General features: G+C 45.4%; 1 protein-coding gene across 1 annotated transcript in view; it reads left to right on the plus strand.

Moving 5' to 3' along the window:
* nup160 (nucleoporin 160) overlaps positions 1–23884 on the plus strand; it is a 427529-nt gene that overhangs the window by 381781 nt on the left and 21864 nt on the right. Inside the window, exons 15-18 of the mRNA XM_072592866.1 lie at positions 11150–11315; positions 15097–15209; positions 16501–16661; positions 18653–18789. Of these exons, the coding sequence (XP_072448967.1) occupies positions 11150–11315; positions 15097–15209; positions 16501–16661; positions 18653–18789 (577 nt within the window). The remainder of the gene's footprint in view (positions 1–11149; positions 11316–15096; positions 15210–16500; positions 16662–18652; positions 18790–23884) is intronic.

The raw sequence follows: 23884 nt of genomic DNA on the forward strand, positions 1-23884 counted from the left end.
GTCCAGGCCCTTCGGCCCTCCATGCTGTGCCGGCCTGTTATCCTACTATAAGATCAAACCAGCCTACATACCTTTCATTACACTATCTTTCATGTGCCTATCCAAGGGTCGCTTAAATGCCCCTAATGTATCTGACTCCTACTGCCATCGCTGGCAGTGTATTCCACACACCCACCACTCTCTGGGTAAAGAACCTACCTCTGTCATCACCCCTAAACCTTCCTCCAATCACCTTAAAATTATGCCCCCTTGTGAGAGCCATTTCTGTCCTGGGAAAAAGATCCCTGGCTATCCACTCTATCTCTGCCTCTCACCGTCTTGTACACCTCTATCAAGTCGCCTCTCATCCTCCTCCTGAGAAAAGCCCCAGCTCCCTCAACCTTTCTTCATTAGACAGGCCCTCCTGCCCAGGCAGTATTCTGGGAAATCTCCTCTGCACCCTCTATAAAACTTGCACGTCCTTCCTGTAATGGAACCAGCAGAACTGAACACAATATTTCAAGTCTAGTCTAACTAGGGCTTTATAGAGCTGCTGCATAACCTCCCAGTTCTTAAACTCAATCGCCCTACTAATGAAAGCTAGCAAACCATATGCCTTCTTAACAACCCTATCAACGTGCGTGGCAACTTTGAGGGATCTATGAACGTGGACCCCAAGATCCCTCTGTTCCTCCACACTGCCAAGAATCTTGCCTTTAACCCTGTACGCTGCATTGAAATTTGACCTTTCAAAATGAATCATTTCCCGTTTTTCCAGGTTGAACTCCATTCTGCCACTTCTCAGCCCAGTTCTGCATCCTGGAGCTAAGGATAGATAAATTCTCCTGGCCCTGATGGAATGAATCCCAGGGTAATAAAAGAAGTGGCGGGAGAAATAGCAGGTGGACTGTCGGTAATGTTCCAAAATTCGCTGGACTCTGAGGCAGTCCCAGCAGATTGGAAAATAGTAAATGTGACGTCACTGTTTAAAAAGGGAAGTAGACAAAAGATGGAAAGTTATAGACCAGTGAGCCTAGCCTCTGTCATGGGGAAGATGCTTGAGTCTATTATCAAGGAAGAAATAGCAGGACATCTCAAAAGAAATTGTCCCATTGTACAGACACAGCATGGGTTCATGAAGGGCAGGTCATGCTTCACCAATCTTTTGGAACTCTATGAAGACATTTCAAGCAAGGTGGACAACGGGGACCCAGTGGATGTGGTGAACCTAGATTTCCAGAAGGCCTTTGACAAGGTGCCACATATGAGGCTGCTGCATAAGATAAAGATGCATGATGTTAGGGATACAGTATTAGCATGGATAGAAGATTGGTTAGCTGACAGGAGCAATGAGTGGGATGGGTGAGTGTTATTCTGGCTGTCAGTCACTGGCTAGTGGTGTTGAGATCGTGATTATTTACAATTTATATAGATGATTTGGAGTTGGGCACCATGTGTGCAATGTCAAAATTTGCTGATGACACTAAGATGAGTGGCAGAGCAAAGTGTGCAGAGAATTGTGAAACTTTGAAGAGGATTATAGATACATTGAGTGCTTGGGCAAAGGTCTGGCAGATGGAATACTATGTTAGTAAATGTGAATTCACACATTTTGGTAGGAGTAACAGCAAAATAGATTATTACTTGAATGGTAAAAAGTTGCACCATCTGGGTGTCCTTGTACATGAATCACAGAAGGTTGGTCTGTAGGTGCAACATGTAATTAGGAAGGGAAATGGAATTTTGATCTTCATTGCTAAAAGAGTTGAGTTTAAAAGCCGAGTGGTAATGTTACAGCTGTGCAGGGTGCTGGTGAGGCCACAGCTGGAGAACTGTGCACAGATTTGGTCTCCTTACTTAAGAAATGATGTACTGGCACTGGAGGGGGTGCAGAGGAGGTTCACTATGTTGATTCCGGAGGTTGACTTATGAGGAGGGGCTGAGTAGATTGGGATTATATTCATTGGAGTTCAGAAGAATGAGGGGGGATCTTATAGCATCACATAAAATTATGAAGGGAATTGGTAAAATAGAGATATGTAGGATATTTCCACTGGTTGGTGAGACTAGGACAAGAGGGCATGACCTCAAGATCAGAGGAAGCAGGTTTAGAACTGAACTGAGAAAGAACTTCTTCACCCAGAGGGTTGTTAATCTATGGCATTCCTTGCCCAGGGAAGAAGTTTAAAGCTAAGGTAGATACTTTTTTGAAAATTCAAGGAATTAAGGGATATGATGAAAACGTGGGTAAGTGGAGCTGAGCACATGAATAGATTAGCCATGATCTTACTGAGTGGTGGAGCTGAGCCCATGAATAGATTAGCCATGATCTTACTGAGTGGTGGAGCTGAGTCCATGAATAGATTAACCATGATCTTACTGAGTGGTGGGGCTGAGTCCATGAATAGATTAACCATGATCTTACTGAGTGGTGGGGCTGAGTCCATGAATAGATTAACCATGATCTTACTGAGTGGTGGGGCTGAGTCCATGAATAGATTAGCCATGATCTTACTGAGTGGTGGGGCTGAGTCCATGAATAGATTAACCATGATCTTACTGAGTGGTGGGGCTGAGTCCATGAATAGATTAACCATGATCTTACTGAGTGGTGGGGCTGAGTCCATGAATAGATTAACCATGATCTTACTGAGTGGTGGGGCTGAGTCCATGAATAGATTAGCCATGATCTTACTGAGTGGCGGGGCTGAGTCCATGAATAGATTCGCCATGATCTTACTGAGTGGTGGAGCTGAGTCCATGAATAGATTAACCATGATCTTACTGAGTGGTGGAGCTGAGTCCATGAATAGATAGCCATGATCTTACTGAGTGGTGGAGCTGAGCCCATGAATAGATTAGCCATGATCTTACTGAGTGGTGGAGCTGAGCCCATGAATAGATTAGCCATGATCTTACTGAGTGGTGGAGCTGAGTCCATGAATAGATAGCCATGATCTTACTGAGTGGTGGAGCTGAGTCCATGAATAGATAGCCATGATCTTACTGAGAGGTGGAGCTGAGTCCATGAATAGATTAACCATGATCTTACTGAGTGGTGGAGCTGAGTCCATGAATAGATAGCCATGATCTTACTGATTGGCGGGGCTGAGTCCATGAATAGATTAACCATGATCTTACTGAGTGGCGGAGCTGAGTCCATGAATAGATTAACCATGATCTTACTGAGTGGTGGAGCTGAGTCCATGAATAGATAGCCATGATCTTACTGAGTGGTGGAGCTGAGTCCATGAATAGATTAACCATGCTCTTACTGAGTGGTGGAGCTGAGTCCATGAATAGATAGCCATGATCTTACTGAGTGGTGGAGCTGAGTCTATGAATAGATTCACCATGATCTTACTGAGTGGTGGAGCTGAGCCCATGAATAGATTAGCCATGACCTTACTGAGTGGTGGAGCTGAGTCCATGAATAGATTAACCATGATCTTACTGAGTGGTGGAGCTGAGTCTATGAATAGATTCACCATGATCTTACTGAGTGGCGGAGCTGAGCCCATGAATAGATTAGCCATGATCTTACTGAGTGGTGGAGCTGAGTCCATGAATAGATTAACCATGATCTTACTGAGTGGTGGAGCTGAGTCTATGAATAGATTCACCATGATCTTACTGAGTGGCGGGGCTGAGTCCATGAATAGATAGCCATGATCTTACTGAGTGGTGGAGCTGAGTCCATGAATAGATTAACCATGATCTTACTGAGTGGTGGAGCTGAGCCCATGAATAGATTAGCCATGATCTTACTGAGTGGTGGAGCTGAGTCCATGAATAGATTAACCATGATCTTACTGAGTGGTGGAGCTGAGTCTATGAATAGATTCACCATGATCTTACTGAGTGGTGGAGCTGAGTCCATGAATAGATTAGCCATGATCTTACTGAGTGGCGGAGCGGAGCCCATGAATAGATTAACCATGATCTTACTGAGTGGTGGAGCTGAGTCCATGAATAGATTAGCCATGATCTTACTGAGTGGTGGAGCTGAGTCTATGAATAGATTAACCATGATCTTACTGAGTGGTGGAGCTGAGTCCATGAATAGATTCACCATGATCTTACTGAGTGGTGGAGCTGAGTCCATGAATAGATTAACCATGATCTTACTGAGTGGCGGAGCTGAGTCTATGAATAGATTAACCATGATCTTACTGAGTGGTGGAGCTGAGTCCATGAATAGATTAACCATGATCTTACTGAGTGGTGGAGCTGAGTCCATGAATAGATTAACCATGATCTTACTGAGTGGCGGAGCTGAGTCTATGAATAGATTAGCCATGATCTTACTGAGTGGTGGAGCTGAGTCCATGAATAGATTAACCATGATCTTACTGAGTGGTGGAGCTGAGTCCATGAATAGATTAACCATGATCTTACTGAGTGGTGGAACTGAGTCCATGAATAGATTAGCCATGATCTTACTGAGTGGTGGAGCTGAGTCCATGAATAGATTAACCATGATCTTACTGAGTGGTGGGGCTGAGTCCATGAATAGATTAGCCATGATCTTACTGAGTGGTGGAGCTGAGTCCATGAATAGATTAACCATGATCTTACTGAGTGGTGGAGCTGAGTCCATGAATAGATTAACCATGATCTTACTGAGTGGTGGAGCTGAGTCCATGAATAGATTAACCATGATCTTACTAAGTGGTGGAGCTGAGTCCATGAATAGATTAGCCATGATCTTACTAAGTGGTGGAGCTGAGTCTATGAATAGATTCACCATGATCTTACTGAGTGGTGGAACTGAGTCCATGAATAGATTAGCCATGATCTTACTGAGTGGTGGAGCTGAGTCCATGAATAGATTAACCATGATCTTACTGAGTGGTGGAGCTGAGTCCATGAATAGATTAACCATGATCTTACTGAGTGGTGGAGCTGAGTCCATGAATAGATTAACCATGATCTTACTGAGTGGTGGAGCTGAGTCCATGAATAGATTAACCATGATCTTACTGAGTGGTGGGGCTGAGTCCATGAATAGATTAACCATGATCTTACTGAGTGGTGGAGCTGAGTCCATGAATAGATTAACCATGATCTTACTGAGTGGTGGAGCTGAGTCCATGAATAGATTAGCCATGATCTTACTGAGTGGTGGAGCTGAGTCCATGAATAGATTAACCATGATCTTACTGAGTGGTGGAACTGAGCCCATGAATAGATTAACCATGATCTTACTGAGTGGTGGAACTGAGCCCATGAATAGATTAACCATGATCTTACTGAGTGGTGGAGCTGAGTCCATGAATAGATTAACCATGATCTTACTGAGTGGTGGAGCTGAGTCCATGAATAGATTAACCATGATCTTACTGAGTGGTGGAGCTGAGTCCATGAATAGATTAGCCATGATCTTACTGAGTGGTGGAGCTGAGTCCATGAATAGATAGCCATGATCTTACTGAGTGGTGGAGCTGAGTCCATGAATAGATTAACCATGATCTTACTGAGTGGTGGAGCTGAGTCCATGAATAGATAGCCATGATCTTACTGAGTGGTGGAGCTGAGTCCATGAATAGATAGCCATGATCTTACTGAGAGGTGGAGCTGAGTCCATGAATAGATTAACCATGATCTTACTGAGTGGTGGAGCTGAGTCCATGAATAGATAGCCATGATCTTACTGAGTGGTGGAGCTGAGTCCATGAATAGATTAACCATGATCTTACTGAGTGGTGGAACTGAGTCCATGAATAGATTAACCATGATCTTACTGAGTGGTGGAGCTGAGTCTATGAATAGATTAACCATGATCTTACTGAGTGGTGGAGCTGAGTCCATGAATAGATTAACCATGATCTTACTGAGTGGTGGAGCTGAGTCCATGAATAGATTAACCATGATCTTACTGAGTGGTGGAACTGAGTCCATGAATAGATTAGCCATGATCTTACTGAGTGGTGGAGCTGAGTCCATGAATAGATTAACCATGATCTTACTAAGTGGTGGAGCTGAGTCCATGAATAGATTAGCCATGATCTTACTGAGTGGTGGAGCTGAGTCCATGAATAGATTCACCATGATCTTACTGAGTGGTGGGGCTGAGTCCATGAATAGATTAACCATGATCTTACTAAGTGGTGGAGCTGAGTCCATGAATAGATTAACCATGATCTTACTGAGTGGTGGGCTGAGTCCATGAATAGTTTAGCCATGATCTTACTGAGTGGTGGAGCTGAGTCCATGAATAGATTAACCATGATCTTACTGAGTGGTGGAGCTGAGTCCATGAATAGATTAACCATGATCTTACTGAGTGGTGGGGCTGAGTCCATGAATAGATTAACCATGATCTTACTGAGTGGTGGAACTGAGCCCATGAATAGATTAGCCATGATCTTACTGAGTGGTGGAGCTGAGTCCATGAATAGATTAACCATGATCTTACTGAGTGGTGGAGCTGAGTCCATGAATAGATTAACCATGATCTTACTGAGTGGTGGAACTGAGTCCATGAATAGATTAACCATGATCTTACTGAGTGGTGGGGCTGAGTCCATGAATAGATTAACCATGATCTTACTGAGTGGTGGAGCTGAGTCCATGAATAGTTTAACCATGATCTTACTGAGTGGCGGGGCTGAGTCCATGAATAGATTAACCATGATCTTACTGAGTGGTGGAGCTGAGTCCATGAATAGATTAACCATGATCTTACTGAGTGGTGGAACTGAGTCCATGAATAGATTAACCATGATCTTACTGAGTGGTGGGGCTGAGTCCATGAATAGATTAACCATGATCTTACTGAGTGGTGGGGCTGAGTCCATGAATAGATTAACCATGATCTTACTGAGTGGCGGAGCTGAGTCCATGAATAGATTAACCATGATCTTACTGAGTGGTGGGGCTGAGTCCATGAATAGATTAACCATGATCTTACTGAGTGGTGGGGCTGAGTCCATGAATAGATTAGCCATGATCTTACTGAGTGGTGGAGCTGAGTCCATGAATAGATAGCCATGATCTTACTGAGTGGTGGAGCTGAGTCTATGAATAGATTAACCATGATCTTACTGAGTGGTGGAGCTGAGTCCATGAATAGGTTCACCATGATCTTACTGAGTGGTGGGGCTGAGTCCATGAATAGATTAACCATGATCTTACTGAGTGGTGGAGCTGAGTCCATGAATAGATTAACCATGATCTTACTGAGTGGTGGAGCTGAGTCTATGAATAGATTAACCATGATCTTACTGAGTGGTGGAGCTGAGTCCATGAATAGATTAGCCATGATCTTACTGAGTGGTGGAGCTGAGCCCATGAATAGATTAGCCGTGATCTTACTGAGTGGTGGAGCTGAGTCCATGAATAGATTAACCATGATCTTACTGAGTGGTGGGGCTGAGTCCATGAATAGATTAGCCATGATCTTACTGAGTGGTGGAGCTGAGTCCATGAATAGATTAACCATGATCTTACTGAGTGGTGGGGCTGAGTCCATGAATAGATTAACCATGATCTTACTGAGTGGTGGAGCTGAGTCCATGAATAGATTAACCATGATCTTACTGAGTGGTGGAGCTGAGTCCATGAATAGATTCACCATGATCTTACTGAGTGGTGGGGCTGAGTCCATGAATAGATTAACCATGATCTTACTGAGTGGTGGAGCTGAGTCCATGAATAGATTCACCATGATCTTACTGAGTGGTGGGGCTGAGTCCATGAATAGATTAACCATGATCTTACTGAGTGGTGGAGCTGAGTCCATGAATAGATTCACCATGATCTTACTGAGTGGTGGAGCTGAGTCCATGAATAGATTAACCATGATCTTACTGAGTGGCGGAGCTGAGTCCATGAATAGATTCACCATGATCTTACTGAGTGGCGGAGCTGAGTCCATGAATAGATTCACCATGATCTTACTGAGTGGTGGAGCTGAGTCCATGAATAGATTAACCATGATCTTACTGAGTGGTGGAGCTGAGTCCATGAATAGATTAACCATGATCTTACTGAGTGGTGGAGCTGAGTCCATGAATAGATTCACCATGATCTTACTGAGTGGTGGGGCTGAGTCCATGAATAGATTAACCATGATCTTACTGAGTGGTGGAGCTGAGTCCATGAATAGATTCACCATGATCTTACTGAGTGGCGGAGCTGAGTCCATGAATAGATTCACCATGATCTTACTGAGTGGTGGAGCTGAGTCCATGAATAGATTCACCATGATCTTACTGAGTGGCGGAGCTGAGTCCATGAATAGATTAACCATGATCTTACTGAGTGGTGGAGCTGAGTCCATGAATAGATTCACCATGATCTTACTGAGTGGTGGAGCTGAGTCCATGAATAGATTCACCATGATCTTACTGAGTGGTGGAGCTGAGTCCATGAATAGATTCACCATGATCTTACTGAGTGGTGGAGCTGAGTCCATGAATAGATTAACCATGATCTTACTGAGTGGTGGGGCTGAGTCCATGAATAGATTAACCATGATCTTACTGAGTGGTGGGGCTGAGTCCATGAATAGATTAACCATGATCTTACTGAGTGGTGGAGCTGAGTCTATGAATAGATTAACCATGATCTTACTGAGTGGTGGAGCTGAGTCCATGAATAGATTAACCATGATCTTACTGAGTGGTGGGGCTGAGTCCATGAATAGATTAGCCATGATCTTACTGAGTGGTGGAGCTGAGTCCATGAATAGATTAACCATGATCTTACTGAGTGGCGGAGCTGAGTCCATGAATAGATTAGCCATGATCTTACTGAGTGGTGGAGCTGAGTCCATGAATAGATTAACCATGATCTTACTGAGTGGCGGAGCTGAGTCCATGAATAGATTAGCCATGATCTTACTGAGTGGTGGAGCTGAGTCCATGAATAGATTAACCATGATCTTACTGAGTGGCGGAGCTGAGTCCATGAATAGATTAGCCATGATCTTACTGAGTGGTGGAGCTGAGTCCATGAATAGATTAACCATGATCTTACTGAGTTGTGGGGCTGAGTCCATGAATAGATTAACCATGATCTTACTGAGTGGTGGAGCTGAGTCCATGAATAGATTAACCATGATCTTACTGAGTGGTGGGGCTGAGTCCATGAATAGATTAGCCATGATCTTACTGAGTGGCGGAGCTGAGTCCATGAATAGATTAACCATGATCTTACTGAGTGGTGGAGCTGAGTCCATGAATAGATTAACCATGATCTTACTGAGTGGTGGGGCTGAGTCCATGAATAGATTAACCATGATCTTACTGAGTGGTGGGGCTGAGTCCATGAATAGATTAACCATGATCTTACTGAGTGGTGGAGCTGAGTCCATGAATAGATGCACCATGATCTTACTGAGTGGTGGAGCTGAGTCCATGAATAGATTCACCATGATCTTACTGAGTGGTGGAGCTGAGTCCATGAATAGATTAACCATGATCTTACTGAGTGGTGGAGCTGAGTCCATGAATAGATTAACCATGATCTTACTGAGTGGCGGAGCTGAGTCCATGAATAGATTAACCATGATCTTACTGAGTGGCGGGGCTGAGTCCATGAATAGATTAGCCATGATCTTACTGAGTGGCGGGGCTGAGTCTATGAATAGATTAACCATGATCTTACTGAGTGGTGGGGCTAAGTCCATGAATAGATTAACCATGATCTTACTGAGTGGCGGGGCTGAGTCCATGAATAGATTAACCATGATCTTACTGAGTGGTGGAGCTGAGTCCATGAATAGATTAACCATGATCTTACTGAGTGGTGGAGCTGAGTCCATGAATAGATAGCCATGATCTTACTGAGTGGCGGAGGAGGCTCGAAGGGCCGGACGGCCTACTCCTACTCCTAGTCCTTATGTTCTTATCCTGTCAATGTCCCTTTGCAAACTACAACAGTTCTAGACAAAAGAGCTCAATTCCAGTGGTGAGGTGAAAGTGGGGATCTTTTGATATCAAAGTTAGATTTGACAGAGTGTGACATCAAGGAGCCCCAGCATTACTGGAACCAATGGGTATCAAGGGACAAACTCTCCAGTAGTTGGAATACATGACACATTGGAAGGTGGTTGTGATTGTTAGAGGTCAGTCATTTTAGCTGAATGACATCTCTGCAGGACTTTCTCGTAGCTGCATGTGTATTATCTCCAAGATGTACTGCAGAAATTCAGCCAAGACCTTCAGGCAGTACCTTCCAAAGCCATGACCTGTACCACCCAGGAGGGCAAGGGCAGCAGATACATGGGACAAGCAGGTTTAAGTTCCATCTCCAAGCCACTCACCATCCTAACTTGGAAATATATCGCCACTCCTTCATGGAAATTTCTTCCTGATGACCTACAGGAATGCTTACATCACATGGACAGCAATAGTTTAAAAAGACAGATCAACAGTACCTGAAAGATAATTGGAAATTGGTCATAACCACTGGTCTAGCCAAGGGTGTCTACACCCCTTGAAAGAATGAAAATGATCTTTTCCCCTCTCAGGTTTGTTTACTGTGATCTATAAATGCCAAGAGTCAGGGGGGGGGCCTTTGTGTTTGTTTAGTTCCACTTGATGTTATTGGGCTTTGTTTCTTGAGGCATTTCCCCCCCATCTTGTCTTTGTGTCTAATTCAAGCTGGGTATCAGCAATGACTGGCTCTCCCTGGTTGCTTTATAGAATTGCAGTGCTGCAAGTTCACAAGACAACCACTGACTGGATTCCTGGATGTCTCCCGTCCGGAGTGAGAGTTCCAGTGCTCCCCTCGATGGGTCTCTGCCCTCTTGGTGTTCCAGCAATACAGCTGCTGTATGGGTTGTATACTGAGCGCAGTCTGTCACATCATGTTAATCAATCCATTCAAAGCTGCTTGTAGCATCAAGAACAGCTCCCGTGACGCACACACGCACTGAGGATGCACCCGGTGGCTTTTGAGTGATGTCCCAGGCTGTAATTGAGTATAACCTGCTGTTGCTGCAATCCACTTTGTGAATCTTTCTCCATGTCTGTGTTGAGAGTACTGTTCCTGAGCACTAACTGGTTTTGTTTATTTTTAGACAGGCATTGTCACCTCTTGTTTCTCAGAATGTTAACTCATTTTAAATTGTGTATGTGGCTGGCTTGACCATCTCGTGGTGGTCGAAGTGAGTTGCCTGCTGTTTGTACAATGTGTCATGGGTTTCCTTTCTGCCCTTCAGATCCAGATGTAGCTAGGGACCTGCATCGCTTGGTGCAGTGTCTCCGGCTGGTGGGAGACGCCATCACTTTGGAAATGGCCTCGTTGATGGAAACAGCAGTGAGCCACCTCCATCCCCCTGAAAAGGCAGCAGAGCAGATCCTCGAGTTCCTTCTGGCCAGAGACACGTGAGTTAGACTATTTGCTGGTGGTACCTTCTGTACGTTTGCAAATCTTGCTCTTTACTTGGACAGAAGATGCCATTTGGATCCAAGGATGCAGCTGACAGTATCATGTGTACATCGTCATTTGGTGTCATAATGTCAGAGAAGTGTACAACATGAAAGCAGACCCTTCAGCCCAACTTGGCCATGCTGCTCAGTTTTCTCACTTAAACTAGTCCCATTTGTCTGGGTTTGGTCCTTAGTCTGTCATACCTAACCCAGCCATGTACCTGCCTGAATGTTTCTTAAATAAGAAAATTGTACTCTCTTCCACCACCACCTCAGGCAGCCCATTCCAGACACTGACCAAACACTCTGTGGAAAGAATCACCCCTCTGACCTCTTTTGTGTCTCTCTCCCCCTCCTCACCTTAAACCTCTGCCCTCTAGTTTTGGACCCTGTTACCATGGGGAAAAGCTGTCGGCCAGCTGCCTTATTTATGGATCTGATGATTTTATAGACCTCCGTAAGGCCGCCCTTCAGTCCCCTACACGCCAGGGGAAAAAAGTCCCAACCTATCCAGCTTCTCCTTATAACTCAAACCTGCCAATCAGGTAACATCCTAGTAAAACTTTTCTGTGTGCTTTCTAGTTTAATAATATCCTTTCTATAATAGGGCCAGCCGATCTGCACCCAGTACTCTAACTATGGCTTTCCCACCCTCTTGTACAGCTGCACTAAGACGTCATAACTCCTACACTCAGTGCTCTGACTGATACAAACAAACATGCTGAAAGCCTGCTCCCTGACTCCATTTTCAAGGAACTGTAAACCTACACACCTAGATTTTAGTTGTGTAACACTCCCCAAGGCTCTACCATACTGTGTAAGTCCTGCTCTGGTTTGACCCACCAAATTGCAACACCTTGCGTTTATTTAATTAAACTCCATCTACCATTTCTTAACCCACTGGCCCAGTTGATCAAGGTCTCGCTATCTTCCCAGATAATCTTCACTGTACACTATACCACCAATCTTGGTGCCATCTGCAGACTTACTAACCATACCTGCTAAATCCTTATCCAAATAATTTCTATAAATGATGAATAACAGTTGTCCACCACTAATCCGTGTTGTACACCGCTGGTCACAGGCCTCTAGTTTGACAGACAACCCTCTGCCACCCTCTATCTTCTACCTTCAAGCCAATGGTGAGCTCTCCCTTGATCCCTTGAGATTTAACCTTACTCCACAACCCTCCATGCGGTACCTTGTCAAAGGCCTTGCTGAAGTCCATGTAGACAGCATCTACCTCACTGCATCATCTACATTCTTGGTCATCCCTTCATAGAACACAATCAAATTTGTGAAACAATTTCCCCCACACACAGCCACTCAGAATATCTCGCATGAATCCTCGCCTCTCCAAGTGACTGTAGATAATGTCTTTCAGAATCTCCTCTAACAGCTTACCCATGACAACATTAGGCTGACCAGTCTGTAGTTCCCAGGCATTTTCCTGCAGCCTTTCTTGAATAATGGCACCAACATTAGCCATCCTCCAATGTTCAGGTGTTTCACTTGTTGCTGTCAATGACATGACTATCTCCTCTAGGGGCCCTGTATTTTCCTCCATAGCCTCCCACAAAGTCCTGGCATATACTTCATTGGGTTCCAGGGGTTCATCCACCTTGATGCATTTTAAGACTTTAAGCACCACCTCTTCTGTCATGTGGACTGTCTTCAAGACATCATTATTTATTTCCCCAAGTTCCCTCGCACCCATGCCTTTCTCCATGGTAAATACTGATGAGAAACATCCTTTTAGAATCTCAGCCATCTCTTGTGGCTCCATATATAGATGACTTTGTTGATCGTTAAGAGGCTTTATTCTCTCTCCCTTTTGCCCTTCACGTACTTGTACGACCTCTTTGGATTCTCCTTTACCTTATTTACCAAAGCCATCTTGTGTCCCCTTTTCGCCCTCCTGATGTCTTAAATTTACTCCAGCACCCTTCATCCTCAAGGAATTCACTTGATCCCAGCTGCATATACATGTCATATGCCTCCTCCTTTTTCCTGACCAGGGCCTCATTAACTCCAATTGTCTGGGGTTCCCCACTCCTACCAGCCTTACCCTTCACTCTGACAGGAACATACTGACCCTGAACCCCCGCTAACTCACTTTTGAAAACCTCCCACTTAACAGACATCCCTTTGCCTGCAAACAGCCTCCCCACTCAACTTCTGCAAGTTCCTGCCTAAGACCATCAACATTGGCCTTAACCCTAATTAGAACTTGAACTTGTGGACCAGACCCATCTTTGTCCAAGACTGTTTTAAAAGTAGTGGAATTATGGTTCAAACATGCTCCCCCACCAACACTTCCATGCCTTATTTTCCAAGAGGAGGTCAGGTTTTTCCCTGTCTCGGGTAGGGCCATCTACATAATGCCTGAGAACTTCTTCCTGAACACACTTAACAAATTTCTGTCATCCAAGCCCTGGCAGTCCCAGTTGCTGTTTGGAAAGTTAAACTCGCCTATTATTGCACCCTATTATTCTTCCAGCTATCTGTGATCTCCTTACATATTTGCTCCTCAATCACCCACTGACTACTGGTGGGGCCTATTGTACAAAGTGATCTCCCCCTTTTTTGTTTCAGTTCAATCCATATAGGACCCTCAAGAATGTCCCCTCTCAGTACTGTCGTGATGTTTTCCCTAATCAAAAAAGCAAGTTCCCCTCCTCTCGTGCTTCCCCTTCTGTCCTTTCTACACCATCTGAAGCCTGGAACATTGAACTTACAGTGCTGTTCCTCCCTCAGCCATTTCTCTCTTTATTTCTTGCGTTCTCATTGCAAGATATTGTGTTCTGAGTGGGGTCTGGAACCTAGGAGTGACAGCTATACTACAGGAAAGTGATTCCTTCACTTTGGGAGTCTGTCCCACAGCCCCCAGGTACCTTTTGGCTATTCAGTTTTGAGTTTCTGCACCTTCCACGGTCCATCTCTCGCTCTGGTCTGAGCTCCCAGGAAGTGCTAGCACATTGGGAGATTTTACTAATGGTCTTCCAGGTTTCCTTCAAAGCCATGGTAGTGAGGGTGCTATCCACAATAAAGTGACTGACAGGAAACACCTTGTTAATGAGCAATGGGCTGTTCTGGTGAGAACCTGGGGAGAAACATGGCGGATTGTTTATCTGTTGTCCAGAGTCAGGGAGCCACCGAGCATTGGGAAGGAGATTGGTCTGGTTGGTTTTTATTAGCGTTTTAATTGTGTGGATGGCCTGGAGTAATGTTCAGTGGCCCACGACTATCTTTGTGATGATCAGTTGAACACTTGCAACTTGGGAAATGAAGTGAACTGAGCAGAGTGGATGGCTGTGCCTGTGTTCTGTATCAGCCGGTCGTCTTGGTTCTGAGAATGGGTGTGGCTCTGATCAGAGTAACATTTATTATCTATCCTCCATTACACCCAGTGCTGCCCTTCTGGTGGATGGTGCTCCTATTGAATAGCAGAAGCCTGTGATTGTAGAGAGACAAGGTACCATGGCATCTTAGTTGATGGGTTTTCTCACTGTCTTGCTGCCCTGTCCTTTTCTACAGCGGCACTCACTGGGCTGGAAGGTGTGGTTGAAGAAGAGTGGAATATGAATGAAACTTTGGAGTGCTGTGGTGTTCTCTGCTCTGTTGTATTTTCGCCTGCTGTGCTGCCTTTGTGGTGCTCTTCCCCACTGGATTCTGAAGCTGTCGTTAAGGGCCCAAGGGTCAGTTTAATTGTACCTTTCCCTCTTGTTTTTCATAGTGAGACGCATATGGAGCTTCAAAGTAAATTGCAGGATATCCGTAACCCAGGGAACATAATCCAGCTGCTGCTGCGGGAAATGGACCAGGAGGGTGACCTGGACACAGGCGATGGTATGGGGTGATTCCTGGGCTCGAGCTGTGTGCTAATCCATGGGTGACACCATCAGAATCGGATCTGTTTTTTGTTTTGGCCAGCTCTGTCAGGTTTGTGAAACTGGCAGCATCTGTTCAAACACCAGCAGTGGACTGGACTCTCTCTCAGCTTGTGATTGTGGTCCATGGTGTTTGAATCGAACGTGGTTGGGATGGTGCTCACTGATCCTGCTGCTGTGGGTAAGAGCTTAGCTGTGGCTCTGCCTTCCCAGAACACTTTTTGTCTCTGAACCAGTAATGAACTGTGCTGGGTTAGGCTTTCTTATTTGCTTTATTAAAACATTATCAAAGATTGGTTTCTTTTGCACTACAGTAATCTGCCTAAAACCTTTCCTACTGTAGTTATTGAATGGAAGGGTGAGCAGGCTAGAAAGACTTTCTGTTGCTTTGTGATTGCACATTATGGTTCTGATGTTAACCAGTCTCTCTCCGGTAGGTGCAAGTGACTGAAATACTGTTGTCTGTACAAATTGTATGTTTGGTTATGTTGTGTAGTGTCAGAATCCTTTGTAAGGGTATCTTTCTCATTTTCCTTGCCCAGTTGGTCATGCACCACATGCTGCCCTGCCCCCTGGATCTCTGTTGAATTGGCTAGGGGAAGGTGTACAATGTATCCTGGGCTGTGATTTGTCTGTCTGTCTGTCTTCACTCATCTGCTGACACCACACTATAACACACTGGGTGGAGAGCTGTGGGTGCAGGGTACAGACCTGTGTGCCTCAGTTGGCACCATTAGATCGTAGCAACCTTGTCACCTGGCCATTGTGTTGTTTTCAGTCATGTCTTAAAAGTTGCTTTGTTGACTCCACCACTGAAGATGGGCAAAGGTAATCCCATTTGATAAACAAACGAACAGGTTTAAATGAATGTCAGTACTCTGATAGTGAGTGGCCTAAGGAAGGCATGGTTAGTGAAGATCAAAATGGAGACTTTTTTAAGGTTCTGCTAATTTTGGAAGGTTTTGTGGGTTGTCTCCATGGCTGTGGTGGAGTTTGTCACAGCTGCCAAAATGTGAGCAGAGTTTTCAAAGCAGGTTGTTTGACGTGGATTTCATTGAAGCCTTGTCAGTGAGGTGAAAGCTTTTGGTAAAAAAGGATTTGTTTTTTTTTTCAGTTTGAGAATTGCAGAGTATCAACCAGGCAGGAGCGAGCCTCCAGGAAGAGCTGTGCCATTGTAGTAACGTTGGCAGTCTGGGGAAGGTCTGCACTCCGGCTCCCCTTCACCTGTTTTCTTGCTGTTTGTTTTCCAGTCCAGCCGCTGCATATTCGGATGAACATGGCTCAGTTCTTTGGCAGCAACATTGCCATTAACATTGTGTGTCGGGCAGTGTCCCACATATCCACAACTCGGTTCCTCATCTGCCGGGACCTCCTGATTCTGGAGCAGCTCATGTTGCACCTCGGAGATAGTGTGAGTACAATATCAGTGACCCTCTAACCCCTGCAAGCTCAGAGAGAACGCAGTGGCAAGCAGTCTCTCACATCTCTCCTTTTAACTCCAATGCATGTTTGCCATTTTTTCCAGCTTACAGGGAGGTATATTGTAAATCGTTTCCATTTAACATCTATTGCAGTTGTTTTTCCAAAATAACACCTTTTCTGAAAGTTTTTATGTTTGCGGTTGTCTGAGTGACTAGTCATAGATCATGGAACAGAACAGCACAGGAACCAGGCCCTTCATCCCACCATGTCTGTGTTGACCATGGTGTCTTTGTAAACAAACCCCATTGCCTGCACATCGTCCATATCCCTCAATTCCCTGCTGTTCACGTGTCTGCCCAAATGCCTCTTGAACATTGCTATCGTATCTGTTTCCACTGCACCCTCTGGCAGCATGTTCCAAGCACTTACCATCCACACTGTGTAAAAACAAAAGGCTTGCCTCGCACATTTTCTTTCAGTTTTCCTCTCTGACTTTAAACTTATACTCTGTAGTATTTGATATTTCCACTCTGGGGAAAAAGACTCCAACTATCTGCACTATCCAAGCCCCTGATAATTTTATATACCTCTGTCAGGTCATCCTTCAGCTTCTGACACTCTAACAAAAACAATCCAGGTTTCCCACCTCTCCTTCGAGCTAACACACTCCAGTCCAGGCACCATCCTGGTAAACCTCTTTAATACTCTCTCTCCAAAGCCTCCACATCCTTTCCAATATGTGCTGACCAGAACTTGGGGCAGCACGGTGGCTCAGTGGTTAACACTGCTGCCTCACAGCACCAGGGTCCCAGGTTTGATTCCAGCCTCAGGTGACTGCCTGTGTGGAGTTTGCACATTCTCCCCGTGTCTGTGTGGGTTTCCTCCGGGTGTTCTGGTTTCCTTCCACAGTGCAAAGATGTGCAGGTCAGGTGAATTGGCCAGGCTTAACTGCCCGTAGTGTTCAGGGATGTGTAGGGTATATGCATTAGTCAGGGGTAAATGTAGAGTAATAGGGTAGGGGGATGGTCTGGGTGGGTTACTCTTCTAAGGGTTGGTGTAAGCAAGTCCGGGACACCCGCACCAACCAACCCCACCGCCTCGTGACCAAACACTTTAATTCCCCTTCCCACTTCACCGAGGCCATGCCAGTCCTGTGCCGCCACCATCGCCACTCCCTTACCATATGACACCAGGAGGAAGACCACCACCTCTTCTGCCTTGGGGCTCTCCAATTACACAGGATCAATGTGGACTTCACTTGTTTCCTCATTTCCCCTCCCCCCACCTTATCCCAGTTCCAACCTTCCAACTTGTCACTGCCCTCATGACCTGTCCTACCTGTTCATCTTCCTTCCCACCTACCTGCTCCACCCTCCTCTCCGACCTATCACTATCACCTCCCCCCCCCCCCCCCCCCCCCCCCCCTTCAGGTCCCATCCTCACACCTGGTGAAGGGCTGTTGCACGAAATGTTGATTCTCCTGCTTCTTGGATGCTGCCTGACCTGTACTTTTGCAACACCACGCCCCTGACTTATTCCCTTCTTGTACCATGTTATTGTTTTGAGAAACCCTCCTGGATGCACCGAACAAACTCTGCCTCATCTAGACCCCTAGCACCAAGAGAGACCCAGTCAAAATTGGGAAGTTAAAATGCCCCATTACAACAACCTTATTGTTTTTACATTTTTTTCATGGTCTGCGTACATATCTGTTTGTCTATCTCCTGCTGGCTCCTGTTTTGATTTTCTGGTGTTTGCATGTATCCTGCACGTTATACATGGGATTAAGGCCATTCCTTGTGAAATAATCTCCAAGCTCTAAAGCAATCCAGATTAGACTAATATTATTTTGTTGGGGAGCGGTCAGGGCACCTTTGGCAATCTGAACCCACTGAAGTTAGGAAAGTCTCATCGCTGTCAATAATTTCTCCGACGCCGAGAATAATGTTGTTAAATCCTAAACCGTGTGCTGTTCTTCAGATGAATCTAGGAGCTGGTGGCTACCTCCTACAGCTCCAACAGGATCTCATTCCTCGGACCTCTCTCCTGGTGTGTTCCTACTTTGTGGTCAGGTGGGCAAGTCGGTTGTTGGCATCAGCCGTGCCTATTGACATGCTGTAAGTACGGTTGCAAAGTGATCTCATGGTGTAGTAATTGTTTCAAAGTTCTTTGGTTTGTTAACAGTAACAGTCACCTGATTGTTAATATCCTGGCCTTGGGTGAAAGCCTCCATTCCCAGCAAGCACAGACTGGCTGCTGAAACGCAGTTACTTGAGTGATTTTCATGGGGCATGCTTTCCTAATATACCATTGAGATGCGTTCAGGTAATAGGCCAAGCATTGACTGTTCATCTCTGGGACCTTGGGGATTCACTTGGGCCTGAAAACAGCTCATTGAGTCATAGAGATGTACAGCACGGAAATAGACCCTTTGGTCCAACCCATCCAGGCCAACCAGATATCCTAACCTAATCTAGTCCCACCTGTCAGCACATCCCTCTAAATCCTTCCTATTCATATACCCATCCAGATGACTTTTAAATGTTGCAATTGTACCAGCCTCCACCACTTCCTCTGGCAGCTCATTCCATACACGTACCACCCTCTGTGTGAAAAGTTGCCTCTTAGGTCCCTTTTATATCTTTGCCTCTTCACCCTAAACCTATGCCCTCTAGTTCTGTACTCCCACCGTCTCTATTTATCCTATCCATGCTCCTCATGATTTTATAAAATTCTACAAAGGTCACCCCTCAGCCTCCGATGCTCCAGGGAAAACAGCCGCAGCCTATTCAGCCTCTCCCTATAGCTCAAACCCTCTAAACCTGGCAATATCCTTGTAATTCTTTTCTGAACCCTTCAAGTTTCACAACATCTTTCCGATAGGAAGGAGACCAGAATTGTACACAATATTCCAACAGTGGCCTAACCGATGTCCTGTACAGCCGCAACATGACCTCCTAACTCCTGTACTCAATACTCTGACCGATAAAGGAAAGCATACCAAATGCCGCCTTCGTTATCCTATCTACCTGCGACTCTACTTTCAAGGAGCTATGAACCTGCACTCCAAGGTCTCTTTGTTCAGCAACACTTCCCAGAACCTGTTCTGATTTGCTTTTCCAAAATGCAGCACCTCACATTTATCTGAAATAAACTCCATCTGCCATTCCTCAGACCATTAGCCCATCTGATCTAGATCCTGTTGTATGCTGAGGATAACCTTTATTGCTGTCAACTACATCTCCTATTTTGGTGTCATCTGCAAACTTACGAGCTATACCTCTTATGTTCACATCCAAATAATTTATATAAATGAGGAAAAGTAGAGGACCCAGCACCGATCCTTGTGGCACACCACTGGTCACAAGCCTCCAGTCTGAAAAACAACCCTCCACCACCACCCTGTGTCTTCTACCTTTGAGCCAGTTCTGTATCCAAATGGCTAGTTCTCCCTGTATTCCACGAGGTCTAACCTTACTAATCAGTCTTCTATGGAAGCCTTGTCGAACGCCTTATTGAAGTCCACATAGATCACATCTACTGCTCTGCCCTCATCAATCCTCTTTGTTACTTCAAAAACCTCAATCAACTTTGTGAGACATGATTTCCCACGCACAAAGCCATGTTGACTATCCCTAATCAGTCCTTGCCTTTCCAAATCCATGTACATCCTGTCCCTCAGGATTCCCTCCAACAACTTGTCCACCACCGAGGTCAGGCTCACTGGGCTATAGTTCCCTGGCTTGTCCTTCCTACCTTTCTCAGTCAGTAGTGCACCGTGTTAGCCAACTCCCAGTCTTCCAGCACCTCACCAGTGACTATCATTGAGATAAATATCTCCGCAAGGGGCCCAGCAATCACTTGCTTAGCTCCCCACAGAGTTCTAGGGTGCACCTGATCAGGTCCTGGGGATTTTTCCACTTTTATGCATTTCAAATCATTCAGTACCACCACTTCTGTAATATGGACATTTTTCAAGATGTCACCAGCTGTATCCCCCACATTCTGTATCTTCCATGTCCTTCTCCGCAGTAAACACTGATGCAAAATACTCATTTAGTATCTCTCCCATTTCCTGTGGCTCCACACAAAGGCCGCCTTACTGATCTTTGAGGCACCCTGTTCTCTCCCTCGTTACCCTTTTGTATTTAATATATTTGTAAAACCCTTTGGATTCTCTTTAACTCTATTTGCCAAAGCTATCTCATGTCCCCTTTCTGCCCTCCTGATACTCTTCTCAGGATTCACTCGATCTCTCCTCTCTTCACCTGACATATGCTTCCTTCTTTTTCTTGAACAAAATCTCTCTCTCTTTAGTCATCCAGCATTCCCTATACCTACCAGCCTTCCCTTTCACCCTGACAGGAATATACTTTCTCTGGATTCTTGTTATCTCATTTCTGAAGGCTTCCCATTTCCCAGCCATCCCTTTACCTGCGAACATCTGCCCCCAATCAGCTTTTGAAAGCTCTTGCCTAATATCATCAAAATTGGCCTTTCTCCAACTTAGAGCTCCAGCTTTTTGATCTGGTCTACCCTTTTCCATCACTATTTTAAATCTAATAGAATTATGGTCTCTGGCCCCAAAGTGCTCCCCCACTGACACCTCAGTCACCTGCCCTGCCTTATTTCCCAAGAGTAGGTCAAGTTTTGCACCTTCTCTAGTAGGTACATCCACATACTGAATCAGAAAATTGTCTTGTACACACTTAACAAATTCCTCTCCATCTAACCCCTTAACAGCTGACTGGGACCGTCATAGTGTTATGTTAAAATAGAGATTCAGCTGTGCCTCATCTGATCAGAGTTTTTTTATTCATTCATGGGATGAGTGTGTCACTGGCTGGGTCAGCATTAATTGCCCGTCCCAAGTTACACTTGAGAATGCAGTGGTGAGCTATTATCTAAGGGTGAAGGGATGCCCATAACGTTACGAGGGAGAGTGTTCCAGGTTTGTGACCCAGTCACCGTGAAGGAACATTGATGTATTTCCAAGCCAGGATGGTGAGCAACTTGAAGGAAAGGTGTAAGTGGTAGTGGTCCCGAGTATCTGCCTGCCCTTGTCCTTTAAGATGGAAGTGGTTGTGGGTTTGGAAGGTGTTATCAAAGAATTTGGTGACATTCTGTACTGCATCTTGTTGGTGGTGCACATTGCTGCTGCTACTGAGTTGTATTTATTTATTTATTATCAAAGTCTTGTAGAGTGCTGCCACTCTCTGGCACCATCTTAAAACAGAAAATTTAACCAAAACATAATATTATAAAGGCAGAAGAGGAAAGAAACTCTGATCAGCTTTACCGTCCTTCTTGTTAAGTGCTCCGTCATAGACCATGGGCATGAGTCCCTTTTGCCACGCCACTGCCGCTGGAATGAAAGTTGCCACTGTTTGATGCCACCAACAACTTCCCCACTGAGTCCTCCCTAGACCCCACCAATGCAGGAGCCCCTGAGTGCAGTACCAGCCCAAACCCCATCCTGCTGCTAGGAGTCCTCTCCGGACCCACTTCTCCGATACAGCCACTGCCAATGCTGCAGGATCTCGGCCTGGGCACAATCTCCCTCCGCTACGCTCGGACACTCACGGAAACCCTAACTTCCCTGCAGCGGGCATGATTGGCAACTAGGACTCCCTCATCGGTGCAGATCCACAGCTCTGTATGTCTCCACCAGGATTCCATCCTGGGGCCACTCAATGAAGATACTTTCATCACAACCCACCTCTTCAATAAGTGGTAAGTAAAATAAAAGAGGATAAAAACCAGGAGAGGGTGAAGAAAAGGAAAAGAAATGAAAACCAGGTGGAGTGGATGAGCCCTGGGTTCGGAAGTCTTACTCCACCACCATCTCCCCGGGGTCAATGTTTGTGAATGCGCTGCCATTCAAGCAGGCTGCCTTGTTCTGGATGGGGTCAAGCTTCTTGAGTGTTGTTGGAGCAGCCCCCATCCAGGCAACTGGGGTGTATTCCATCACCCTGTTGACTTGTGCCTTGTAGATGGTGGTCAGGAGGTGAGTTACACGCAGCAATATTCCCAGCCTCCGACCTACTCTTGTAAGCACTGTGTTTATCTGACTAGTTCAGTTTCTGGGGGATAGTGAGGACTGCAGATGCTGGAGAGTCAGAGTCGAAAAGTGTGGCGCTGGAAAAGCACAAGGGGTCGGGCAGTATCAGAAGACCAGGAGAGTTGACATTTTGGGCATAAGCCCGTCGTCAGATTTGTGGAGAGGGGAAGGGGGCTGAGAGATGAATAGGAAGGTGGGGTTGTGGGGAAGGTAGCTGGGAAGTCGGTAGGTGCAGGTGGGGGGGAGTGATAGTGATCGGGTAGAGAGGAGGGTGGAGCAGATAGATGGGACGGGCAATGGACAAATAAACATGTTGAGAGGGTGGTGTTAAGTTGGAGGGTTAGATCTGAGATGAGGTGGGAGGAGGGGAGATGAGGAAACTGGTGAAGTCAGTGTTGATCCCATGTGGTTGGAGGGTCTCAAGGTGGAAGATGAAGTGTTCTTCCTCCAGGCTTCCGGGTGGCTTGGCTTTGGTGGTGGAGGAGGCCCAGGATTTGCATACCCTTGGTGGAGTGGAAGGGGGAATTGAAGTGGTTGACAGTTTTACTGTCACTCGGCCCTGGGATTCATAAGCTGCACATATGCAGGTAAGGGAGAGTCGTGAAGACCGAACAAAGCTTTTCTGCTCTTTCTCCATTAGCTACTATAAATGATCCTGTCCCTACCTCTAATGGACATACATTTGGTGTTGTTAATATTTTCCTTTTGGCACGCCTATAGAAGCTTTAACTTTCTATTTTAATTCTTATTACTTATGTTCGTATTCTATTCTTTGTTTATCAATTTTATTGTCCTCCTATACTGAATTCCAAAACTTCCCCGGTACTCGAGCGCACAACTTTTTTGGAAACACTGTAAACCATCTCTTTTGAAGCTATAACATTTTTAAATTTGTTAGTCTAAACTACTGACTCCCCTAGGTCCAGCTGCTATTTACAAGGTACAAGTTAGTAATGTCATGAAAAGGTGTGACCGAACTTATTTCCTCATATCTCGATACCGTCATGTACCACTTGGTCCAAAACTCCCCACATACATTTGGGATACCACCCACTCCCTCCACCATCTCCAAGATGTTTACTTCCCCAACCCACAACGCCTCATCTTCACCGTGGACATCCAGTCACTATTCATGTCCATTTGTCATGAGG

This window comes from Chiloscyllium punctatum, chromosome 22, assembly GCF_047496795.1.
Source record: "Chiloscyllium punctatum isolate Juve2018m chromosome 22, sChiPun1.3, whole genome shotgun sequence".
NCBI classification, from domain to species: Eukaryota; Metazoa; Chordata; class Chondrichthyes; order Orectolobiformes; family Hemiscylliidae; genus Chiloscyllium; species Chiloscyllium punctatum.